This window comes from Micropterus salmoides, unplaced genomic scaffold, assembly GCF_014851395.1.
Source record: "Micropterus salmoides isolate LMB-PRFRI ecotype aquatic unplaced genomic scaffold, ASM1485139v1 Ms_hic_scaffold_7, whole genome shotgun sequence".
Taxonomy (NCBI): Eukaryota; Metazoa; Chordata; class Actinopteri; order Centrarchiformes; family Centrarchidae; genus Micropterus; species Micropterus salmoides.
The window spans coordinates 17,905,880-17,929,631 of NW_024044459.1; the positions used below are offsets into that span (position 1 = coordinate 17,905,880).

The 23,752-nt window shown below is 40.4% G+C and overlaps 1 protein-coding gene across 3 annotated transcripts; it reads right to left on the minus strand.

The window, feature by feature from the left end:
• Positions 1-25: 25 nt before the first annotated feature.
• Positions 26-23,410, minus strand: sept5a (septin 5a). 3 transcript variants are annotated; one of them, XM_038702783.1, is made up of 12 exons: positions 23,266-23,410; positions 23,105-23,118; positions 8,225-8,315; positions 7,882-7,968; positions 4,515-4,638; positions 4,236-4,370; positions 3,985-4,102; positions 3,778-3,879; positions 2,741-2,837; positions 2,513-2,648; positions 2,241-2,343; positions 26-1,200 (listed from the first exon to the last, which is right to left on the minus strand). In XM_038702783.1, the coding sequence occupies exons 1-12, from the start codon at positions 23,309-23,311 to the stop codon at positions 1,138-1,140; spliced, it is 1,116 nt and encodes a 371-aa protein (XP_038558711.1). In that variant the 5' UTR covers positions 23,312-23,410; the 3' UTR covers positions 26-1,137. The 3 variants fall into 3 exon arrangements, with proteins under 3 accessions (XP_038558711.1, XP_038558712.1, XP_038558710.1); XM_038702784.1 differs by having other exon boundaries at positions 23,295-23,368; XM_038702782.1 differs by lacking the exons at positions 23,105-23,118; positions 23,266-23,410 and adding an exon at positions 10,310-10,650.
• Between the last annotated feature and the right edge of the window lie 342 nt (positions 23,411-23,752).

Below are 23,752 nucleotides of genomic sequence, written 5' to 3' on the forward strand. Positions count from 1 at the left end.
GCAGTCCATAGGTAGTGAAGGCAGATTGACGAGAAACAAGAGTTTATTTGTCACACCTTTATAAATGGGGCACAGGCTGAGCTCACAGCCTTCAGGCAAAATATGTACTTTTCCTCAGCATCAGCCTATAAACACACACACACACACTCAAACAATCTAAACTCACACATCTTCACTGGCAGAATGCAGCAACTCCAAGGAGAGATATTTAAAACACAAGCATAGACAAAGTATTTGCTCCTCGTTATTGCTCTATTTTTACCATCCCATAGTGGCAACAGAGCATCCTGCAGGTCATGATGCATTTTATTAAAAGCACAGGGCATCGGCTATAAAGCAGTAAAAATAGGCCCAAAGCATTTGACAGATATGAGTAATGGCAGCATGCTTGCACATGCACCCTGTACTGCACCAACCCCCTCGTTATGTCAAAGGCTCTCCATTCACAGTTAGCCACTGGCAATAAGTGCATTTTCAGCCAGCACATATACAAATGCTGGGAGAGGATATTTTGATTTGCCATATGTGAAACAATGTCACATGAAGAAGGATCAGAGAGCAAAATAACAAGAGCCAAAGTTGGATTTTAACAAAAGTAAAGTCAAATGGACAAATGGGAGTTTTATGGACGGATATGTGGTGATACCAGAGGAAATTTCATGAAATACAAATGCTCACACACCCAAACACACACTCACAAACATATAATAAAAAACAATATGCATATTCAAATTCAAACATCATCACCAACAAGCTAAATTTCTTTACAAAACATCTTGTAGCACACATGTTCATACCCTGACAAAATATCCAAAAAGTTTAGCATTGCATTTATAAATTAGATACACTGAGTAGTAATTTAAATTACGCATTTATATTATATATGTTAAGACTGTTAAACCACAGCAAGGGGCTCAAAGTGGGCAAACGGAAAGTTTCAGAGAGAGAAAAAAAAATAAAACTCTGACAAACAACCCTCCAGGCAGAGAAACTATACAAAGCACCAAACTGAGAATAAATGTATAGCCAGAGTTGCCACAAACACGTGATATCCATGTTCAAAGTCTGAAGATCTCACTGTTGTTCAGAGGGGAAACAGTAGGCGGCGCTGCAGCCCAGCTCTGCTCTGGAGAGACATCACTGGTCTTTGTCGTGCATCTGCTGCTGCATCTTATTCAGCATCTCCTGCATCCTCTTCAGCTGCAGAGACAGAAGAAGGTTTGGTTAAACGGATTGGAGTGTTAACAGGGTTTCAACATTAAGCCACAGATGAAGCATTTAGATCATGTGATGCTAAAAGAAGCCTTTGAGTCTAATGCGTGTTTAATCTTGGAATTAAAAGTCATACAGATTGAGGCTGAAAGATAACAATCACTGCTGCGGATTTAAATATATGGCAGGGACTCTCATACAGAAATTGTATGGGGTGACCAATAATTAAGAAATTTTTCAAGACATTACTGTTGAAAAGTTGGGTTTAGCCCCAATTGATTGGCATTAAGCGACCAAAACATAGCAGAATTGAATCAAATTATGTTGTTGCCTTATCATGTTGAGGAACACAGTCGTTCAGGTTAATGACGACGTGCAGACTGCAGAAGAAAACTGACAGGAAGACTTAGTTTCTTTCTTTCTTTCTTTCTTTTTTGAATATTTAAGCATTTTTTAAGAAGAACAGATGAAGAGAGGCAGGAAATATTGGAGAGAGAGAGGGGATGACATGCAGCAAAAACAAACGTGCTAGAATCGAACCCAGGCCGCTGCAGTAAGGACTTGTACACGGTGTGTGGGCTCTACCAAGTGAGCTAACTAGCACTCTGTTAAACTAATTCAATAATATTTTGTTACTAGCAGCATTGAAAGAAGAAGTATTTACTGAAGTAAAACTACAGCATTTCTGTCCTGTGAGAACCATGTATCTGTAAAAAGACAACTTTCCGTTAGCTCAGAAAAACAGCCAGGTTTTCACCTTCGTAACGATGTTACCAAGGTGGTTTAAAATTGTTGATTTAGCTGAAGAAGTAGAAGAATTTTCTCAACCCATCCACCAAATTTGGACATGCAAGGTTTTCACTGGACAGAAAGGGTATGGAAATTGTAGTGGAGTAGAAAGTACAATATTTGCCTCTTATAGTAGTGGACTAGAAGCTGAAGTGTGGAGTGAGTTTCATGCAATCATTTCAGTTAGACAGAAATCGAAGCATTGATTGTTTAGTGAAACAGCAAAAGTTGCTTCATACCTCCTCATCTTTCATTTTGATTAGTTTCTCAGTCTCCACATCCGGGGTGGAGAGCGGCAGAATAGGGATGGGACTCTCCATACGGTTGTCCTGAGCCAGTTTACTAAATAGAAGAAGAAGAAGAAGAAGAAGGGGAAAAATAAAAGAAGGACAAAGAGAAGAAGAAAAGAGGAGAAGAAGTGAAGCAGGTAAAACTGTACTAACATTTGTAAACATCAGGAGTTATCTGAGGCAATTAAAAAAAAAACATTGTCTCTGATGTTTTCACAAACCTGGTCATCTCCTGTATGCACTGCGCTCTGTAGTTTTCGTAGTGAACGTCGCAGGTCACGTCTTTGAGGTCGTGCATGTGTGAACGAATCAGCATGTTCCTCAATTTCACAAAGTCACAGTGCGACTGGTTCTCCACTGGAAGAAAGATGTCAAATTAATGAATCCTCGAAGTTGTGACATTGAAACTGCGTGTAATTTGCGTACAGGCTGATAATATATGAACATACCTTCGACAATTCCCCAGGGGTACAGTCTGCCTCTCACTCGCTGCCCTCGAGCTTCCACCACTGTATTACTGCCGATCACAGCAAACGGGGTGCACTCCTGCACACAGAGACATGAAGGTTGGGTTGTTTTTTAGTAAGCTGACCACATACTGTATTCACAGAGTTACACGCTCACAAAAGGCCACTGAGCAGCTCAAGAGAAGCGATTTATTGTTTATTGTTCTTGCACTGATTCTCCCAACTGATTAGTGGATTTGCGTCACAAGCCGAAAACTTTTCACTGCTCGTACATTTTCTAGAGCTTTCAGCCTCATCTCATGATCTTCCTTACAGGTAAATTGAACCACTTCTTGGTTAATCGCTTTGGACACTAAAAAAAGAACATATGTATGACATTTAACTGTGTTCTTATGATTAATAAGAAACGTTTTTAATATTTTTGTGTTGAATTGATGTAATAAGACATAGCTGTTTTTTGTGAGCAGTGTTCAGGTAAGATAGGCCGGCTGATCAGCAAAAGTGGGCCAGTCAACTGCAAAGTGAAGTGAGACCTTTCAGAAAAAAATAAATTAACTTTAATTTAAATTTTTTTAAAATTTAATTTCAGTAACAGCCCAAGAATGCCACTGTGAACCACTTTCCCTTTGTTACAAATTAATTCTGTTTCTGGAAAGACATGTTGCTGTTTAGTTTTTTCAAAGGTGGCTTTTCAGTGCTTTGAAGAGCTAAAACAAAACTCTGTTGGCCTCCACTGTACAGTGGTGGAGGTGGAAGATATAGACCTCTCAACAGGGCCGTAGCTACCACTGAGAACACTGATGTCATGTCCTATGTATTTTTAGAGAAGTTGGGTGTTTTGGCCACCAGCTGAAGTATATTTAATTACCAGATTCCATTATTTTAAGACTCATAACATTTATATCTGACTACCATTTCACCCTGAGTGAGGAAATAAACCCCCAGAGAAGTGAAATGACCCCAATCTGTGGCCACAGGTACAGTTATTTCCACTTACAATCAACAGGTATCTCACTCACCTTCAGCTCTTTATCAAGTTGTTTAAACTCTTCATCCTCATCGGAGTCACATTCGGGGAACTGGTACACTTTTATCCCAAACTTGTCAATTTCCTCTCGTATCTAGACATACACACAAAGATAAAACCAGAATAATGGTTCCAGTGAACAACCTGCGTACAGTAAAACATGTTGAATTCTCTGTGGAGCTGCAGTTCTGGGACTCACTCTGTCTTTGAGCTTTTTTATCTCGTTGGGCGTGAGGCAGTCGGCTTTCGCAATGAGTGGAATTATGTTCACCTTCTCATGCAGACCCTTCATGAACTCAACATCCACTGGACGCAGCCTGCGGAAAGAAATCCAGTGTGAATTAATTAAAGTCCTCTTAATAAAAACTGTTTTAATTGACGACTCTGTGCAGACAATCCGCAGGTAGAATTTATGTGTGTGTGGGTGAGATTGTGTGTGTGAGTTATTACCCGTGCCCAAATGGAGGGATGAAGTAGAGGCAGCAGTGGACTCGGTTGTCCTGGATGTTCTTTCTGTTCAGCCCGCTCTCATCCCTGAAGTATTGCTCAAACTGCTGATCTATGTAGTCTGTGATTGGCTTCCAGCTAGGAGACACACACACACACACACACACACACACACACACACACACACACCACAGACTGCATTAGCAACTCCTCCAGGCACTGTGAATTCAAGTGAGTTGGCTGAAAAAGGCACAAGTCAGACCAGCGGGTCTTTCAGCTCACCACTCGTTGTTGTTGACGGCGTCTCCGAACCCCGGCGTGTCTACGATGGTCAGTTTGAGCTTGACTCCTTTCTCCTCAATGTCCACAGTGTGCTTGATAATCTCGACGGTCTGGTTAATACGCTCTGCAAAGCATCAACAGAGAAGGAGAATGCGGCGGGGAGGAAATGAGGTGAGACACCAGGTCAGGGATAAAGTAGAACAAGACACTGAATGGTGCGAAATACACCCTGATGATTGTTTTTCAACGCATTCTTACAAAAGCTACTTTACAAATGCACTTGACATAGTAGAATAGAATAGACTTTATTAATCCCACAAAGGCTCTTGATATTCTTTGTAAATAACATTGGTTGGACAGTTCCAGTGACTCTCATAGACTTAACACTGATTGGATAGTTTCAGTCCCCCCCCCCCCTTTCTTCTGAGTCTGGGTGATGAATGGAGAAACAGGAGGGGGTTTGGCGTTTGGCTCTCTCTCTTGTCCACCTTCCAGCCGTGGCAGCAATTTTGTTTGAGTTGATTTTTGACTTCTTTCTTAAATAAACTTATATTTTTTTGGTACAATTCCTTGGCTCCTTTGATTATGTTTGACCACCTTTGTAGTGAGCTTTGGTGGGGCTCTGTTACATCCTCAGGTGTAAAGAGAGGAGTAACAGATATAAATGAAAACTGGGCCAAAAGAAACAGAAAACAGATTTTGTGCAAACAAATAAAGCTATTTACTGACAATTAAATAATACTCACAGACACAGAAACACAAAGTCTTCATAAAAAACTACTTAACCAAAAGAGAATATATGGGTTTTAACTAAAAACATGAACTAGGAACTTAAATAACACATTTAACACCCTCCCTCTTCTGAGGGAGTATGCAAGCACACAGCTCCACACGCAGCTCCTCTATTGCTGCTCCTAAAACTGCCTTCTGACCATAGTCCTCAGACAAGCCTCACACGCTGGCCTCCTGAGACCTGCCTTCGTTGGATAGTTTCAAGGGCTCATAGACTTAACACTGGTTGGATAGGTTGAACTCTCATAGACTTAACACTGGTTGGATATGTTGAACTCTCATAGACTTAACACTGGTTGGATATGTTGAACTCTCGTAGACTTAACACTGGTTGGATAGGTTGAACTCCTATTCTAGGAGCAAAGGTCCCTAAGAACCAGGAGCCGGCAAACCCTAGCCATAAACAGCTCCTGATTTGAGGAAGACATCAGAAGCAGCTTGAACAAGAACAGGCGCAGACAAAGAGCAAAAGAAAAAGGTTCATCTTGACCATGACCAATTACACCACCGATGTTACCACAACAGCTCACTTTAGAGACGGAGCAGGATGCATTCACTGCGGCATCACCCTGGGGCAAACCCAAGTTCTCTGGGATGTCTTCCCAGCACTATGGTGTACAGAGTGCAATGTACGCAACTTCACCATCCAAGCTGCAAGGGGCATTGTCTGTCACCAAGATATGCCGCATATGCCAATGGCGACAGCAGAGACTGTACTAAAGGTGGAGGCTAACGCTAAAGAGATATGGAATTCATTGAAAGCAGAGAAAGGAGCAAGTATGAATTACACCATCCACCCTGAGTGCATCTACTACCCCGTCTACACGAAGATGTGGGAATTTAAAGATGGCACAAGAGTATCCACGGCACACCTGACAGATGGGAGATTCGTATTATTCAGCCCACGACTACCCAAATTGAAAGAAATTGCCAAGGGGATGTCTTCACGACCATCGACTCATGAAGCTGCTGTTCAGACTGAATGGATGGTGTGGTACCCTAAACCGAGGAGGTAACAATTGTTACCAACTCACCATCGGCCTATCCAAGTCTCGACGCCTCATGCATAGATGAGCTTGTGATTGCAGATCACCACCTGGATTCGACATAATCATCCTACAGGAAGATTATGGAGAGGATGACCTCATGCTCACGGAGGACTAAGATCAAATCACTGTAGGAAGTGAGTGATCTCAAGAAGGGGGTGTCAAATAAGCTGAGATCCCCACGCTCTGAATTAAGTCTCAAAGGAAAAGATGGAAACCTTTTCCTAGTCAAAACAGCATAAGTCAGTGAGCACTTTGACTGTTATTTACTTTCCACCTGAATAACATAAATAACTATGAGCAATAGAAATTATTATAATAAACAAATGATTTTGTAGTATAATTGTTATTAACTATAAAATTGGAATGAAGTAAATTATGATTTTAACAGTATTGATCAGGAATTGTATGGGGGATAAGAGCAAGAAAGAATCATGTTGAAATTGTTGTGAAATAGATGGAGTTGGGTGTAGCAAGATCATGACTATGAGTCACCCGGAGAGAAGGGTCAGCAAGGGCAATGGAATGGTTAAATAAATCAACAAATCCTATGAAAACATCAAAATCAACAATGTTTCTCATTATTACACAAACACAATTCTTTAAAAACAGGCATCATCAATTCTCCCAGTAATGTCTTTAAACTTTACACCACACAAACTAGTTACTACGTACAGATACTGTTACTAAATATTTGCACTCCGGAAACTCTTGTGCAGCCAACTGAAGTGACAAAATCAACATTACCTTGCTAATATATTGGTACATATTGATTATTTAGTAGAAAGTAAAAGTGTTAAGCTCAATATCAAATAAGGTTGACACAAACTGTTATAATGAGATTTTAAAATTATATTTCCTTAAGATTACTATTATACAGTGTACATGAAATTAGAAAATAATTTCCCCAAACTCTAAACTGCAAGAATATTACTGACTCTAAAGCACACATAATTATTTTGTATCCATGTAGGAATAAAAGTCATACCTACATGCAGAAATGATTGGCCAATAATGAGGAAATGATTTTCCTCTGCAACAGGTTTACACATTATTAAAGTCTTTACATTTGTGAAGTTTTGATGCTGCGAACCGATGTAGAAAATAACTAAATTGAAATCCAGCTAGTAGTTCCTAACAACATAGGAGAGACATATCACACAAGCTTAGTAATGGATTTACAAATAACTGGTGAAACACAGTCCAGCTACTGAGTATTTAGGGTGGCTGCTCGGTGTGGTTTTAACAGTTTTTGGACAACCAGAGGAATACAATATAGCAGACTTTGGATACACAGACAATTTAATAACAGTATTTTATTTGGACCAAAAGTCATCTAAACGCTCCCACTAAAGAAAAAACAATGAATGTTGCCGGTTACAAAAAAACTTCTTCGCGTGACATAGTTTAGTGTAAAACGGACGGTGGTCTGGTTTACAGAAATACCAGACCACAGAGCACTTTTATCGACAGAGTAATGCATTCATTATGACTCATACAGAGAGATAATAAATAGCATAAAGACTTACCCTCAGCGTTCAGTAACTTCCTGTCTTTGTAGAGGTCAGTGAGGAACAGGCTGTTGACCAGGGTGGATTTACCCATACCAGACTCTCCTGCAGCACACAGACCATCAGAAGGTGATAATATATGTGAACCTAATCTGAATTAAATCCAAATGAACTGAGATACTCCTTCATTAGGTACACCGAGCTAAAATTAATGCAGTCAAAAAAAAAGTCCTGAAATAAATCATTCATGAAGGTTAAAATGTTCTGAATTAGAATTACCTAGGTCTACCTAATAATCTGGCAACTGAGCATAAGTCGAGTATGTTTGCTGTTGCGTTTGCATCTTGAACCACAAACTGACCTGCCACCATCAGCGTGAAATCGAAGCCTTTCTTCACAGACTTCCTGTGAACCTGGTTGGGCAGAGTTGCAAAACCCACATACTGTTTCTCCTGGGATAGAAAAAAACAACACATAAGAAGAAAATGCAGGTGTTTAGTATTGATTCAGTCAGTAACTTCAGGCTGGAACTAAGGATTGTTTTTATCTAGACAATTATTGTAGAGCAATCTAGTGATACATCTAGTGATGCGCTTGGACACGTCGACAGTGATATTACCTGGGGTCATCGGGTGTTTCGGCTCTTTCACCCTCACCCAGGCGACCCGACCAAGAGTGATCGGGTCCTAGCCTGCGTGCGAAGAGGCATTAGGCCACAGCTTGTCCCTCCTGATCCACGGACATCTTTAGGCTTTCTCTGCTGCCTCTTTTCTTTTACGTGCACCAGTGATGCCCACTGCAGGTATTGCACTGTGATTTACCCACAAAGCCCCTGCCCCCCACTGCAATGGGCATGCACAGAGATTAACCCTTTACATGATGTGATTGTCAACTGAATATATTTAGGTTTTGGACAGCTTGTGCAACAAAACAAGAACAGCTTGGGCTTTAGGAAATTGTGACAGTTTCTCCGTTTTTGATGGTCGATTCAAAGTAAGAAAAATATGAAAAATGAAACAAAAGACCAGTGGTGTAAGGTAACTATGTACATTTACTGTATGTGTAATTAAGTATAATTCTGAGGTATTTGTACTTGACTATTTCCATTTTCTGCTACTTTACTTACCACTACAGTTCAGAGGCAAATATTGTACTTTTTACTTCATTATATTTATCTGAAAACTTTGGAAACAAGCTAATTTGCAGGTCCAGATTAATATTCCAAAATATAATCAACAAATTATGTATATGTTATATTATAGGTTAAGATAAGATTACACTTTATGTCCCTTAATTGTGTAAAAGGGGGGCCATTCTGCATATTGAGAACTTTTCCTTTTTGCACTTTGAGTATATTACAAATACTTTAATTTGTAACAGAGTACTTCTATCCTATGATATTACTAATTTCACTTAAGTAAAAGACCTGAATATTTCTTCCACCACTGCAAAAGACATACAACCGTAGAGAAACTGGAACCAAAGATTATTGCTTGAAAAATTATTTAAGCAATTAAGGGATTATCAAAAAAGTCACTCACTAAGTGAAAAGTCTCAAAGTTGTTTCAGCTCTGCAATATACATCAAAAACTAACCATATAAATAGAAGCAGACACCAAATAACTGTAAGAGATGTGTTGTCTACTCAGAGGGTTTCTAATGTGAAAGAAAAATGTATTTGGCAGAGTCCAATGCAATAAAATGACCACAACAGACAGACGGCGTCTATAATACAGAAAATGTACAACTGCATGGAAAAACACGTGCACTGCATTCCTCGCTGAAGCAGCTGAGAATAACCAGCGTCTCAGATTTTCCACTAAACCTCTCACAGAAACACACAAAGAGAACCAGAGGATACCAGGCTCTCGCTGTGTCAGACAGTAGCTCTCAGTCCTGCAGGTTTTCTCCTGCTTCATCTGGCACAGCGTCATCTTTACCCGCAGTACGTGCTGACATGTGTAGATATAAATGCACACTCGAGGGCTCGTCGAGAGCGTCCACACACAGACAGAAGCTACATTCAACAGCCCTGTAAAGCTCTTTCTTCACTCTGCAAACACACGAGCCAAACACACAGTCAGCGTCCTTACATGCTGTCATAACTTGTCACAGCCACTTCCGACAGCCCCCTCGGGTGAAGATTGCATTTACAAAAACACACAAAAAAAACACTGGCAGTGCAAACAGTGCATGGCAGACACACTTGCCAGAGAGCCAGAGGAGTGAGTAAGAGGAAAGCTGCAGATAAATAAATGAGCAATAATAAAAAACACTGAGAACAGACACATTATCTCAGCACCAAAAGATGCTGGCAGTTAGTCTACAGGTGTTGGGGCTTATTGTTTATGCATTTATAAAGCAATCCTGAAGTCTGTGTCTTAAGTGTACACTGCATTTTGACATTCCCCCACTCTTTTGGTCTATTTTACACCCAACATTTTACCTTCTGCCTGGCTGTTCTCACTCGTGGGCAAAGCAGGCGTTCCACCAGTTTTTCTTGCAGCATGATGGCATCCATCCCAAACCGCTCCAACACTGACGGACCAAAATAGCCACGGGTTCTCAGAAAGTTGAAAAACAGCCCAGCAGGGCACAGGGAAAAAGCTAGTTTGAAGCCTTGAGACCTTGATAAACTCGCCTTACTGTCTGTTCCAAAATTCACACCTCTTTCCTGTTTGTGCTCTTTAAATATATGCCTTTTCTTCCTCCCTTTCTTTTCTTTCTTTCTTTCTTTCTTTCCTCTGCCCTAAAGCGGTCCGATTCTCCCTGTTCAGACAGGTACGGAGGAATTCTCACTAAGGAGGAGAGAGAGCGTAAGAGAGAGGTTGCAATTTGAGGGAGGAAACAAGGGAGGGATGGAAGGAGCGAATGTCTAAAAGAAACTCATTCATTCAGCCTATATTCCCTCCCCCAGCTCTGACAGTTGAAAAGTAAAACTGCACGCTGAGAGAAATGACCACCAGCTCGCAGGGAACCGACAGGGAGTGTCGATGCTTTGTTGACCTCAGTGTTAAATGATGTGAAATAACTTGTTGGAACTTGACAGTGACAAAAGCTGCAGTGTGGCTCAGAAACAAACAACACATAAAGAAACAAATGCTGCAAGTACAGACCTGTGGAGTGAGATTATCAGATTATCAAGTAAATAATAACTTGTCAATCCTGTGTTCTGTGAATACTCTGTGCGTGTGTGTGTTTGTAAGGTTGCTCAACATCGTCTAGACCAATAGGTCATAGTGAAATGTGACAGGGAGACAAAACTAGATACTGCTTTTTTGTAAGAAGTTACAAGTCAAAAAGGTTGGGAGCGACTGGTTTAATCTTAATCTAACAATGCATTATATATCATATTTTGTATTTTCATATAGTGTTCTATGTAAAATCTTAATCTGAAAAGAATAAAACACAAAATAGAAATCCTCAACTTAAGTACCTCTAAATTTTACTCAAGTATAGAACTTGAATAAATTACATATATGTTACGTCTTAAAATGTAACAAGACAGAAGACATATACACTAAAATCCCCACAAAAACACCCTGTTAAATATTAAAGAGATGAGAAGATTCATACAACTTTCATTACATGTCCTAATTTTGATTGTACAACCAGCAGCATGTTAGCATAGCTTAAGCTCTGGAAACCTGCTGCTGGCTGTACAGGGGGAAACAGCTAGCCTGACTTTGTTTGAGGGTATAAAAATCCTCGTCTAAAGCTCTCTAATGTGTCATTTTTACATTTCAGTTTTTGTACAGATTTAACAAACAAGATAAAACGTGTTAATTGATGATCTTGTGTGGTATTGGAAGGATGATTTATCAAACTTTGGACAGAGCCTGGCAAGCTGTTTCCCCTGTTACTAATATTTATGCTAAGCTACGCTAACCAGCTTCTAGCTGTAGCTTCATATTTCTAAGTTATATTGATTTTGTTGTATGGGTAGGCATGAATAGGTGCCATGGTTTAAAAAGGTTTGGGAAGTTCTGGTCTAGACTATAATTAAAAGGATGTAAAGGAGATCAGCCACCATGTCGTCTGAGTCTCCTCTGGTTACTGCAGGAGTGTATGTCTGTGTGTGTGTGTGTGTGGAGGTAAACGAGGTACATTTCATGGCGGAGGTTGAAGTTGATTGCTTCCAGATGTGACAGTGCAGTGTGTGTGTGTCTGTATGTGTGGGTGTGTCCGACTCATACATGATGTGGGCAGTAGAACTTAAATGCTCTTTTCTTCTTTTCTTTCCCTGAGTAGGCACACCCCGCTGTGATGCCACGTACAGTATGTTACCGTCCCACTCCGCACCACAGGAGGGAGACAGAGAATTCAACTGAGATAAAAAAAAAAAGGTCATGGTCTGAGCCTACTGATCTACTGATGTTGATACTGATCTTGCAAGAAAGAAGCAATCCTGGTTTGATCAGCCATGTGCTGATGCAAACACTAGTAGAGATGCTAGGTGAAAAGTTTGGCTCACTGACATGAAAGAGTATGTGTTTTGTGTGTGTGTGTGTGTGTGTGTGTGTGTGTGTGTGTGTGTGTGTGTGTGTGTGTGTGTGTGCATGGGGGTGGAGGGTCAAACTCAATAGAAAAAAAAGGAACAGATGTCTTGAAATGGTATTACAATAGCCCCCTGGCTAAACCCCCCACGTTTAGTCTTTCTCAGTGGCCAGCTGTCCCTTTCACCCATGTCCACACAAACATCCAGACATTCTAAATATAATCTTTTGTTACTTACAAATTTGACATTATGTTCAATTAAATATCTTCTCATGACTAAGCGAAGCCAAAACATTGTGTCTTGTATAATCTGTTTTCATTTTTTCATTAATACTCTCACTACAGACACTTTTCAGGTTTTGTTGGGTTTTTTTACCTCTCAGGGAAACGATTGTTATCTTAGAAATGCATCAGCTTCTAATGTTAAATGTTAAGGGACCAGATGATATTTGGAATAAGGGGCTATTTAGGTCACCGACTCGGATTACAATCTGCAGATACAAATGAATACAGTTTAAAGTTGTCCTCTTATTTCAAAACTAAACTGAGTAAAATCTATCCATCAGTATCACCATTGTGTAACAGGTGAAAGCTAGCTGAAGGCTAATTCTCTCATATATTTTGGTCTTGTTGGCTAAAAGTACTTGGATGGTTTTATGAATACTTAAAAAAGAGATAATAACCAGAGCCCTGAGTCACCAACAAGGCATGGATGCAGCAAAATTGACATCCTTAGACTGGAATGGTCGAATAAATCAAATGGACACAGATAAGTCTTTCAGATATATAGGGGCCTTTCCTCGACTACTTACTGGAAGCCTGAAGCCACTTTGAATGATCTGTTCCAATTTATTCATCTTTCATTTATATATTTTTAATACGGACTGCTCTGACTTACTTTCAAGTTATTATGTCCTTCCTGTTGTGAAATAGGACAACCAAAAAAAAATACACAAAGAACAACTAATAAACAGACAGATCCTCTCATTCTACCTCACACACACACATCTGGATATAAAAGGCTGAATTAAAGTTGCTGGTATGTAATTTTACTGTATATTGTAAGGAAAACAAAAGCTACACAGTCTCGTCATTGCAGCTGTGGAGAGAATAAGTTGTCAAAGTTGCGACTCGGCATCGCCTCTCTAATCCTCTTCCAGCTGATCAAACACAGGGAGAGAGGGAAGGTAGAGTAAACGGCATGTGCAGAGGGACGTTAAGGAGATACGATTAGTCAGGACTAATGATGGGAAGCAGGCTGTTAGGGGGAATTTTCAAACTCACTTCGATGCACAGCCCCACCCTCCCCATCATTCTGAGTGACTCCCCATTCACCACTGTGGACTCCTTCCTCTTCCTGGGCACCATCATCTCCCTGAACCTCAAGTGGGAGCTGAACATCACCTCCCTCACCAAGAAGGCACAGCAGAGGATGTACTTCCTGCAGAAGCTGAAGAAGTTCAGCCTGCGGTGCACTTCTACACCGCCATCATTGAGTTCATCCTCACCTCCTCCATCACCATCTGTTACACTGCTGCCACAGCCAGGTACAAGCACAGGCTGCAGCGTATCATTCGCTCTGCAAAGAAGGTGATTGGCTGCAATCTTCCTTCTCTTCTGGACCTGTACGCCTCGAGGACTCTGAGGAGTGCAGGAAAGATTGCAGCTGACTCCTCCCACCCTGGACACAAACTGTTTCAGACTCTCCCCTCTGGCAGGAGGCTGCGGTCCATCAGGACCAAAACCTCTCGCCACAAAAACAGTTTCTTCCCGTCTGCAGCTAGCCTCATTAACAAGGCCCGGGTCCCCCACTGACACTCCCCCCTTGCAAATGATACAAATGTCTCTGCACATGTAAATACTGTTTCATCTCGTGTCAGGCACAGACCTGGCACTTCGCGCATATTTGTTGTTGATCTTTGTTGTTGTATATTTTTATGTTGTCAGTTTATATATTTATATGTACACAATATTCTCTTCCGTTGCGTTACTTCTGCATGACACAGAACCAAAATAATGCACATGTATATATCTGCAACTATGTTCTTCTATTCCATATTTCTATATTTCTACATATATTTATGTTGACTGTATGTTTGTCACCACAGCAAATTCCTCATATGTGTAAAACACTACTCGGCAATAAAGCTCCTTCTGATTCTTCTGATGTTTTTTTGGGTTTCACGTAATCGCAAAACTCTTTATTTTGTGGTTTGTTCACTTTGTAGGCATTTCATTGTCTTGTTTGTCCTGCTTTCCTTCCTACTTTTGTAAAGCAGTTTGAAACTACTATTGCAGCTAACAATTGTTTTCAAGTGTCAAATAATCTGTGACAGTGAAAAATGTGTATTTCATTTCCACAAGCCCGAGATGATGTCTTCAAATTGCTTGTTTTGTTCAACCAAAGGTCAGAAATGTTTAATTTTCAATTATATAAAACAGAAAAAAAACATATTCAGTTTAGAAGCACAAACCAGACAATATTTGACATTTTTGCTCAACAAGTGACTTAAATTAATTAACTTATCATTTCATTCATTTTCACAGCACTGAATGCACTTTGTATTACTGCTTTATAAATAAAGATTACATGCTTACTTGTACTGTACTAAATGTTTTACTTTTAAACAAACCTCTAATCAAGTCTGCACCAACTGCTGACCGCCAACATGTTTGAAGAGATGTAGAAAATGTACAGGATCCTCATGTGGACAAAATATGGCCTCCGGCTTTGTGCTTTTAATTTTCTCTTCATAGCAAGTACAAAAAGAGACTTCTTCGCTGTCAGAATATTATTTCAGTGCATGAATGCACTCTGTCTGCAGGTTTGTCAGTCAGTCAGTATGTTGGATGGTTCTGCAGAGGCAGAAATCCAGAGATTAGCCACTCAATCAGCAGGCAGCGCTCCGCTTCTTCCTCTCAGTCATACAAAGTCATGGCCTTAAAGGAAAGACTCTCAAAAGGCCCCAGCAGTCAATGCCACCATCAGGGCACACACCCACACACAAATAAAAAACTTAATCTAAATGTGTTTGGTCCAACAGCGCAGCCATCATTTCCTGCTGCCCAGCACTAAAGAGGCTATAGTGACGAGACACCACAACACTGAAGACTTTTTAAAATCTTAACCGACAATGAAATCTTAACCGACAATGAAAAGACGGAAAATCCCACATTTAACGTTTTCAGATGAACAAGCACACTTCATTAAACTGTTGAAACTACAGCTTCACTTCAGACTGGTCCATGGGTTTGTGTGTTTGTACAACATAATGTATGTGTAGTATCCATGGTGTCCATAGTACCTTATTTTTTATTTTGTGCAGGCCAGTGTGCAAAGGTGGATGGGAATATTTTCCTCAAGTAGAGGTATAATCACATGACTTAATACGGGTACGGGTCTTGGGGAGTACCACTGCATGTGTGAAAGGAATCTGCGCAAAGTCTGAGAAAGTATGACAAAATTTTATAAACATTGGTTGAAGTGGAATACTAAAAGGTTGAAGATGAAAGAAATGTTGGGGTGTTGAGTAAAAATAGAAGCGGTAAATAATGGTAAATGTAGTGTAACAGTATCACAAGTAAAGAAAAGTTGCACACTAACAGTGATGTCCGTTACACGACAATATCTATCTAAAGTTTGCTAACATAAGCCAAGCTATTGATGATAACTGTGAGGCTAAAACAGTAACACCAAGAGAAGGGTGTAATAAGAATAAGAATAAGAATATTCTTTAAGTGGAATATTCTTCATGACAGTGTGACAGTAAGCTACTCTTTAACAATTTTTCAAAGATATAAGTAAGTGTACACGGAAAATAAACCCAACTTCGGGAATGAGATTACTGAATACATATTGAGTAATTTGCTACCTCTGCTCTGACCTGTGCAGACTCACAATGATCTCAAAATTCACTTGTCACAGTGAAATTGTGATAATAACTGGGCACAAAAGTGGGTAGTGTGATCTCGGCTTCAAGCAGCCAGACGGCCTGCAGTGAGCGGTGACCTTCACTGATGACTTCTCTGCATCTCCAAGACGTCCAGCTGACACTTTCACACCATTAACCCTGATAGCTTCGCCTAAATGGCTGCCTGCCGACCAGTCAGTTAAGCAAGAGAGGGTAAGAGGGAGAGATGAGGGGAGATAGGAGGGGTGAGTGAGGAAGAAGGAGAGGGGTATAAAACCAACACAAATGGACCCTGAGCCCCGGCCTCCTCCCCACTCATCTGTTCTCTCTCCTTGGAGATGCAAAAGCCTTCTCTCTTTAACATGCTAATCTGACAGCATGCAATTGCTCAGGCAACAATAAAATTGCTTCACTGAAGGACACTTGGCTACCGTAGCCCAGTTTTAGCATCTGCCTTTTCAATGATAATAAAGACTAATGGAAGCAAGGCTATAACATTGAAAGGTATTTTAAACGGGTGGCATCCCTGAACATTTAGCATTCAGCAAAATGTTGTCAAGAAAAATGGTAGAAGATGGTAAAAAGGTTGTTAAGAGATAGACATTGTGCAAAAAAAAAAAAATAAAGGCCAGAAGGTAACGGGAGATGAACAGACACATTGTGGGTTTTGGTCTTGTCCTGGGACCTTGAGTTGAGATTATTTTGTCTCCTGTTGTTTCCATGGCCAAGAATAAACTGTCCAGCTCAAGAAAAATATGGAACACCACCAATGCTTATGCTTAAACAGGATGTCAATGCAACAAAAATTAACTTTGTATGTGATGAATAAAGTATAATTCAGATTATTTTCTGTTTATCACACAGGGAACAGTTATGAAATAATCTTAATTATTTTAATTTGTTTCATTGGATTACTGCTCAGACTCCCGATCCCTATTACCCAAGACCTTGTAATGCCAAAGATATCCAACAAAATACAAGGACTCTCGCTATCTGGGTCAGGCTCCGGTTACTTTCAAAAAACTTCTTGAAATGCAGACGAGCACTGCCGCGTTATGTACAAAGCCCTGAGAAGAGAAGGAGGTGTGCTGCTTCAGGTGCAAGACAGACACAAGCACCACACACACGCTTTTGCTGGATCACGGGCGTTACATGCATATTTGCAGCATGAATAAATGAAAGTATGTGCATGTGAACACACTGCAGGGCAGAAACTCCTCAAACAAGAACGAGGGCCCCAAATGTCACAGAGGAAAAACAAGACAAGACAACTTGTAGAGGCAGAAACACAAAGACGACAGAAGCTGCTTTGTCCTATCATATTCAGTACAGTAGGTTATTGTGATTACTGTGTCACACACTATGTTAACATACCGAATGGTTATGCAGATGCATCTGATGTAGTGGTGTATGTTTAGTGTTTTCAGACAAACTAGAGGGATTGGCTCTTTCGATGACATATCCGTCTTTCGATTGTGCAACCAGACTGAAATGTATCAACTATTACTTGTACTACCATGATCATTCATGATCCCCAGAGGAATAATCCTCCTGACCTTGGTGATACCCTGACTTTCTCACTAGCGCCACCATGAGGTTCACATTTGTAATATTGAGTGAAATGTCTCGACAGCTATTGGATGAAACCTAGTTCACACGTTCATGTTCCCTTCAGGATAACTTGTAATGACTCTGGCGCCATCATCAGGTCAAGATGGTAAACATTATACCTGCTAAACTTTGGCATGTTAGCAAGCTGACATTAGCATTTAGCTCAAGGTACCACCGTGCCATAGCACAGCCTCACAGAGCAGCATGGCTGTAGACTCCCGTCTTTGTGTATTTATAATCTTTACCGAGTCTCCAGTGTGTGCAGTTGCTGGAAAAAGTATGTTGGGCATGCAGAAGCCTGCCAGTGGGCCAGTCAATTGATGATGTGCAGTCAAACGCTATTCAAACCCAAATCATTTTATTTTAAATTCAAGTGAAGATAAAGAGTTTTTTCCTCCAAAAAATGTCAGGCTAAATTTGGAGAAAATGTGAATAAAATAATGCATCTAGAATATGACAAAGCCATAAAGCAACTCCACGTCTTGGGTTTACATATGTCACTCTGTAAACATCAGAGTTTCAACAAGCCGATACAGAAAATGTGATACTGTCAGACGGTGTGGCATAAAATTAAAGTTACATTAAGGAGAAACAAAAGACAAAAACTGGAAATTAATTCTGTAAATAGTGATTAAAGAAGAAGTTCAAGACTTCTTCAGCTTCTCTCTCCTCTTCTTACAACTACAAGCCGGAGCCACAGGAGGTCCAAATCCCACTTTCAACACCCCACCCAATCCCCTGAGATACGCCTATTCCTGCTCCGCAGCTGGTCCTCACTGGGAGCCAGTGGGAGTCCCATCTGTGGCAGCCAGTGTGTGTGTGTGTGTTTAAAGAGTGAGGGGAGGGTCGAGTAATGGAGGAAGAGTGAAGCAAGAGGTGGAGGGGAGAGTTGAGTGCATCTAAACTGAAGTGACACACGTGCACGGACGCAAATGCATCTGACCCAACATATATTCACTACTCCGGGAAGTAACATGGCCGCTGACCTGTTTCATTTTGACAGTCATGACATCATAATCTTCATGACGTCAACATTACCTTTAAACTGGTACCATTTTCTGATAATGAACGCTTTATAAAGAGTTTGTAAGTTGTGACTGGCAACTTTTGGGTTGCTAGGTAGTAGAAAATTTCATTAATAGTCAAGTTACTGATTTCATTTATAATTGGCCATCAAGTCTGTCGTTACAAAATATAAAGGCAGTAAAAATAACAGGTTTCTCACTTTCTAATGCAAAAACAAAAGTTATTAATTCATCTTTAATTATGAATGTTAATTATAAAGTTTTTTATAACAATCCATCCAAAGACATGTGAATGTAAATTAGTTGTTAATTAAAGGATTTTGGTCTAGATGCTATGCACACTTTTCCAGGAGGTCAGAGGTCAATTGGATTAAAAGGACAAAGGAAGCATCTCGCTGATGGAGGATAAACACCAGCCAGAAATGTCCCATAACCTGGCAACCGAAACATTTTTCGTATTCGTAGAAAGTGGTACCCTTAAATCTCTCACTGTTATATCAACAACATTTCAGGGTTTTGAAATTTTGTTCATACAGGCCAAAATCACGAATTTGTCAAAGAAAAAGGCAGGAAGGAACAACAGAGGATGGATCCCTCTTACAGGAAAGATAAACAAGATAAAAATAACACATTCTTCTTAATAGAAATGACAAGTTAGGGTATAATTTCATAAACTATAAACCAGACCCTTTCTCACATTAATACACTCAGAGGTTACTTGTCTTGTGCGACCAGCAGCTTATGGTGGCTCTTATCTACTTGTGCTACTGTTGCACTTTTTAAACATACATGTATCCCATAACTGTCACTTGTGGTTACTGTGACTGTTAGTCAGAAAAAGTTACACTGACTCACTTTAAGTAAATCAAGGACAAACCAGAATATATTATTTAGCACTGTGAATATCTGAAAGTGACGTCAAAACATTTACATTTGATCAGGTCGGATGGGATGTCTTTACCACGGTATTCTGCATTTGATCTTTTTCTGCTTCATTACATCAAGGTGACTCATCTCAGCTAAGTGTTGGTAAAACTGTGATCGTCTCTTTCAGTTTCTGATCTCGTGACGAAAAAAATGTTGAGTGAATATCCACCCACACACATAATAATCACCACACGGGATTGTGGGTAGGTCAGATGGTGTCGTCCACTCCTTTGTATCAGAGAAGTGATGAAAAACGGATTAAAAAAAGATTGTTGCCTGGCAACGTAACAGCACAGCGAAAGGAGGTGCCCGGAACGTGCGGGGAGATGTGAGGGAGTGAGACTTGGAAAGAGGAAGAGGAGAAGGGATGGGAATGTTGTGAAAATATTAACTTGGGATTAATTATCAGTTCTGCTTCTTTCAGAAGATCAGATCTCAGCATTCAGTCCGTCACACCGAGTCTCTCCGTCCTCCTCCTCCTCCTCCCCAGCTGGGACGATCCAGGATATGAGATATTTCTCTCAAAGTGCCCAACAGGGTCAGAGTATGTGGGAGTGAAGAGCGGATGATAACCAAGAAGCAAAGCTCACAGGTTGTAAATATGTGTAGTAATGTAAAAGCTGAGTATTGTTACTGAGTGAATTGCTATACTTTTACTAGTGGATGAATATTTATGCAAGGTCATTTTCACTGCTTTTGTGTAAACACACCACTCTGCAAAATCATACTAATCCAGGTTTTCCAGCAATCTACTCATAAGCTTGTGTGTGTGTGTGTGTGTGTGTGTGTGTGTGTGAGTGTGTGTGAGTGTGTGCGCGCCCTGTGGTGGTAATGCCATGTGATCACAACCATTTCAAATACTGGATTTAGTCCAACTGTGAATTTCTGAGTGAATGCAAATCTGTCTGCAACCTGACCAGCTTACATCTGCCAGCAGTGAGGAGGACGAAGGGCAACAGGGAGACTAAATACTGGACAAACAGGAAGATGAGAACAAGCTACAGAGTAAAGAGACAAAGGAATTAGATGCCAAATTGTTAAGAGTGTTCTTCAGTTACTGACATTACATTTCAGTTATTTAGTGAATGTTTTGGTGCAAATGTTTTACCAACACACCAGGGGTCAAGTGGTCAGTTTTCAGGTACTTGTACTTTACGAAGATTTCTTCTATTTTCTGCTACTTTTTCTCTTCAACTCCACTATTTTTAAAAGAGTAATACTGTACTTTTCACTCCACTACATTTATTTGACAGCTATAGTTACTACTTATTTTTACATTCAAATGTATGCCTAGTTTATTAAACTGTCCAACAATATATAAACCTGTTAAAATTGGTTGCACGATGATGAACCACAACATCAAAATGCTGCTTACATTGATGATAATGTACAATTCTGTGGCCTGCTGGCCGTGTAATCTCAGTGTCCCCAGTTCAAGTCCATGTTGCACAAGCTTTCTCCTCTCATATCCTGGCTTATCAGGGCCATTGTAGGTTAAAAAATTAAAATAGATATTCTCTGAGATTTAAAGTGATGTGCAGTCACAAGAGAAGAGGTGGAGGTTTCAGACATGATAAGAAGCACTGTACCAAAGCCACTTGAAAGCACATGTCACATCTTGGTCATTTATAAATATCTGCAGTTCTTCCTCAATGTTTGATGCTTGTGGTCTTTGAACAGAAGGAAGTATCTCACAGTACTGGATGGTGAAAGAAGCTTAGGCCCTATATGTGACGGCTGTTGTTCTTAAAATCATAACCTGCTTTTAGTGGAGAGTCTTTAATAACAAGCACATCTGAAAAATAGTATTTTCTGAGTTTTTTCCTTCCTTTTTCCTTCCATTTGTGACTTCATCTTTTTTTGTTTTTCTCTGAATATTACTCCCTCCCCCAGTTTGCATAAACATTATACATTTCTTTTTTTAAAAGATTTAAAAAAATGTTAATAAAAAAAGTTCTACTCTGCTTGATTTGACACTTTACATTTTGCTGCACACTTCTGCACTATTTCACAAGTATCATATCATCAGTTTTCAGTTTATTAGCAATGCAGTCTAGCCCTGAAATAAATCCTTCTGTCATGAAGGTATAATGTTTGTTTTTTTTAATCCCGTTTTAGAGAGGTATTAGTCAGTTGGTCATTTTTTGGTGCTGTTCGATTGTATCCTAATATTTAGTCTATATACATGTATATCAATAAGAGTAGATGATCAATAACACCTCTCAGTTTAAAGCAATCCAATTCAACAGCAACAGAAACTGCAGCTTTGAAACTGACCATGACATTTAAATCAACACCTCTCGAAACTGTTTCAACAAAAGCAAAAAATTAATATTATAACCTTCATGAAGGAATGCAGGGATGTTTTATTAAAAAGAATTAATGTTACTTGTACCTAATAAACTGGCAGCTGTAGAATACATGGTTATGCAATAGCCCATATAGCCTTTATAAAATGTGTGTTCATATGTTGTAGTAGAGTATTTTGTAATCAACACAACAATGCATTTTCAGCTTTTAAAAATTACTCTTTTTCATTTTTATCTCTCCATACGTGTGGTGCCTGACGTCCACTTGAATCAAGTTGTCGCTGAATCAAGCAAGCACAGTCAGCACGTGCATATACTCTTCTACTGACACTTTAGCCACTTTATGCCAGGAGGAGGGGGGGGCCCGTTGTCAGAAGAGACGCGACCTACCCTGTAGGCTCATGTGTCAGCTGTGTTTCTGAGCGGAACAATGGTCAGGAAGGGTTCGCTAAAAGGCAGCCAACGAGCAGCGACTGTAACCATGAGTCGTGCTGATGTCACGTTGACATTTAGGTTATTTCATCGGTGGACTTATTTAGTCGACCGATAATCGCTAATATTTTCTGCAAGGCAACGGCAGAGGAGAGGATGGAGAGGAAGGATGCTGTCTCATGGGGACCATGTTGGCTGCTCGCCTCTTGTGACGCCGGCCTGCTCCACATACGCGTCTAAAAATGAAACCTTACCCCCCCCGCGCCTGTCAGTCTGCCGATCACAGCTCAGCCTGTGATGGCATGGCTGCCCTCAGCGCATCTCGCCTTCATAAAATTGACAAACCGCGCACATCGTGAGAAAAAGAACAGCAAAATGTGAGACCAGAAACGTAAATATTGCTGACGCTGCTGCAGCCGACGCCGTGCGGTCCGAGGCTATAGCCGGACAAGGCACTATATTGAAAATGCATTCTCAACAGCACTTAAAAAAATAAACATATAACCTAATAAAACAGGATGTCTCTTACCTCTGCGCTATCCTCTATTGGCCATTACAGGATGGATGAGGATGAGGAGGAGGCGCAGGTGCAAGGATGCAGAGCGACGCCCAGGGAGACAGAAACATGAAGGAATCATTGCATTCTCAATAAATACACGCATGTAAATGAAATACTGAAGCCACGCTCACCTGTTTTAACCGGGATCCGGCTTTTGTACCTGATGTTGGTCGTCATGTTGACCGCTCTCCTCCCTCGATTTTTACCGAAGCGACGGCTCACTGAAAGCGGCCCCTCACTTCGCCTCCAAACCCCGGACAGACAGCAGGAGGGCGGGCGGAGCTGACAGATGAGAGCCCCTCCTCCTCCTCACACACTCAGCCAGTCACACTGCAGAGTTTTCTACAAACAGGGGTCCAACAGGGTGCCATGAGGGGGTTAGGGTCCGGACAAACGTCAATGACATCAATGGAATTCACTCTTCATTTAATATATAACTTGTCTCCAGTATCAAGTCAGATATCTGAGGAATCCGTCCCCAAAATTATAATATTAATCAGATATTTTACTCGCAATAATAGGTGAACATTCATACAAAACATGGGACCCCTCATAGAAAACACCACATTCTGCTAAATATATCCATGTCGGCTGCATTCACTTCCATCGCTTCAAGTT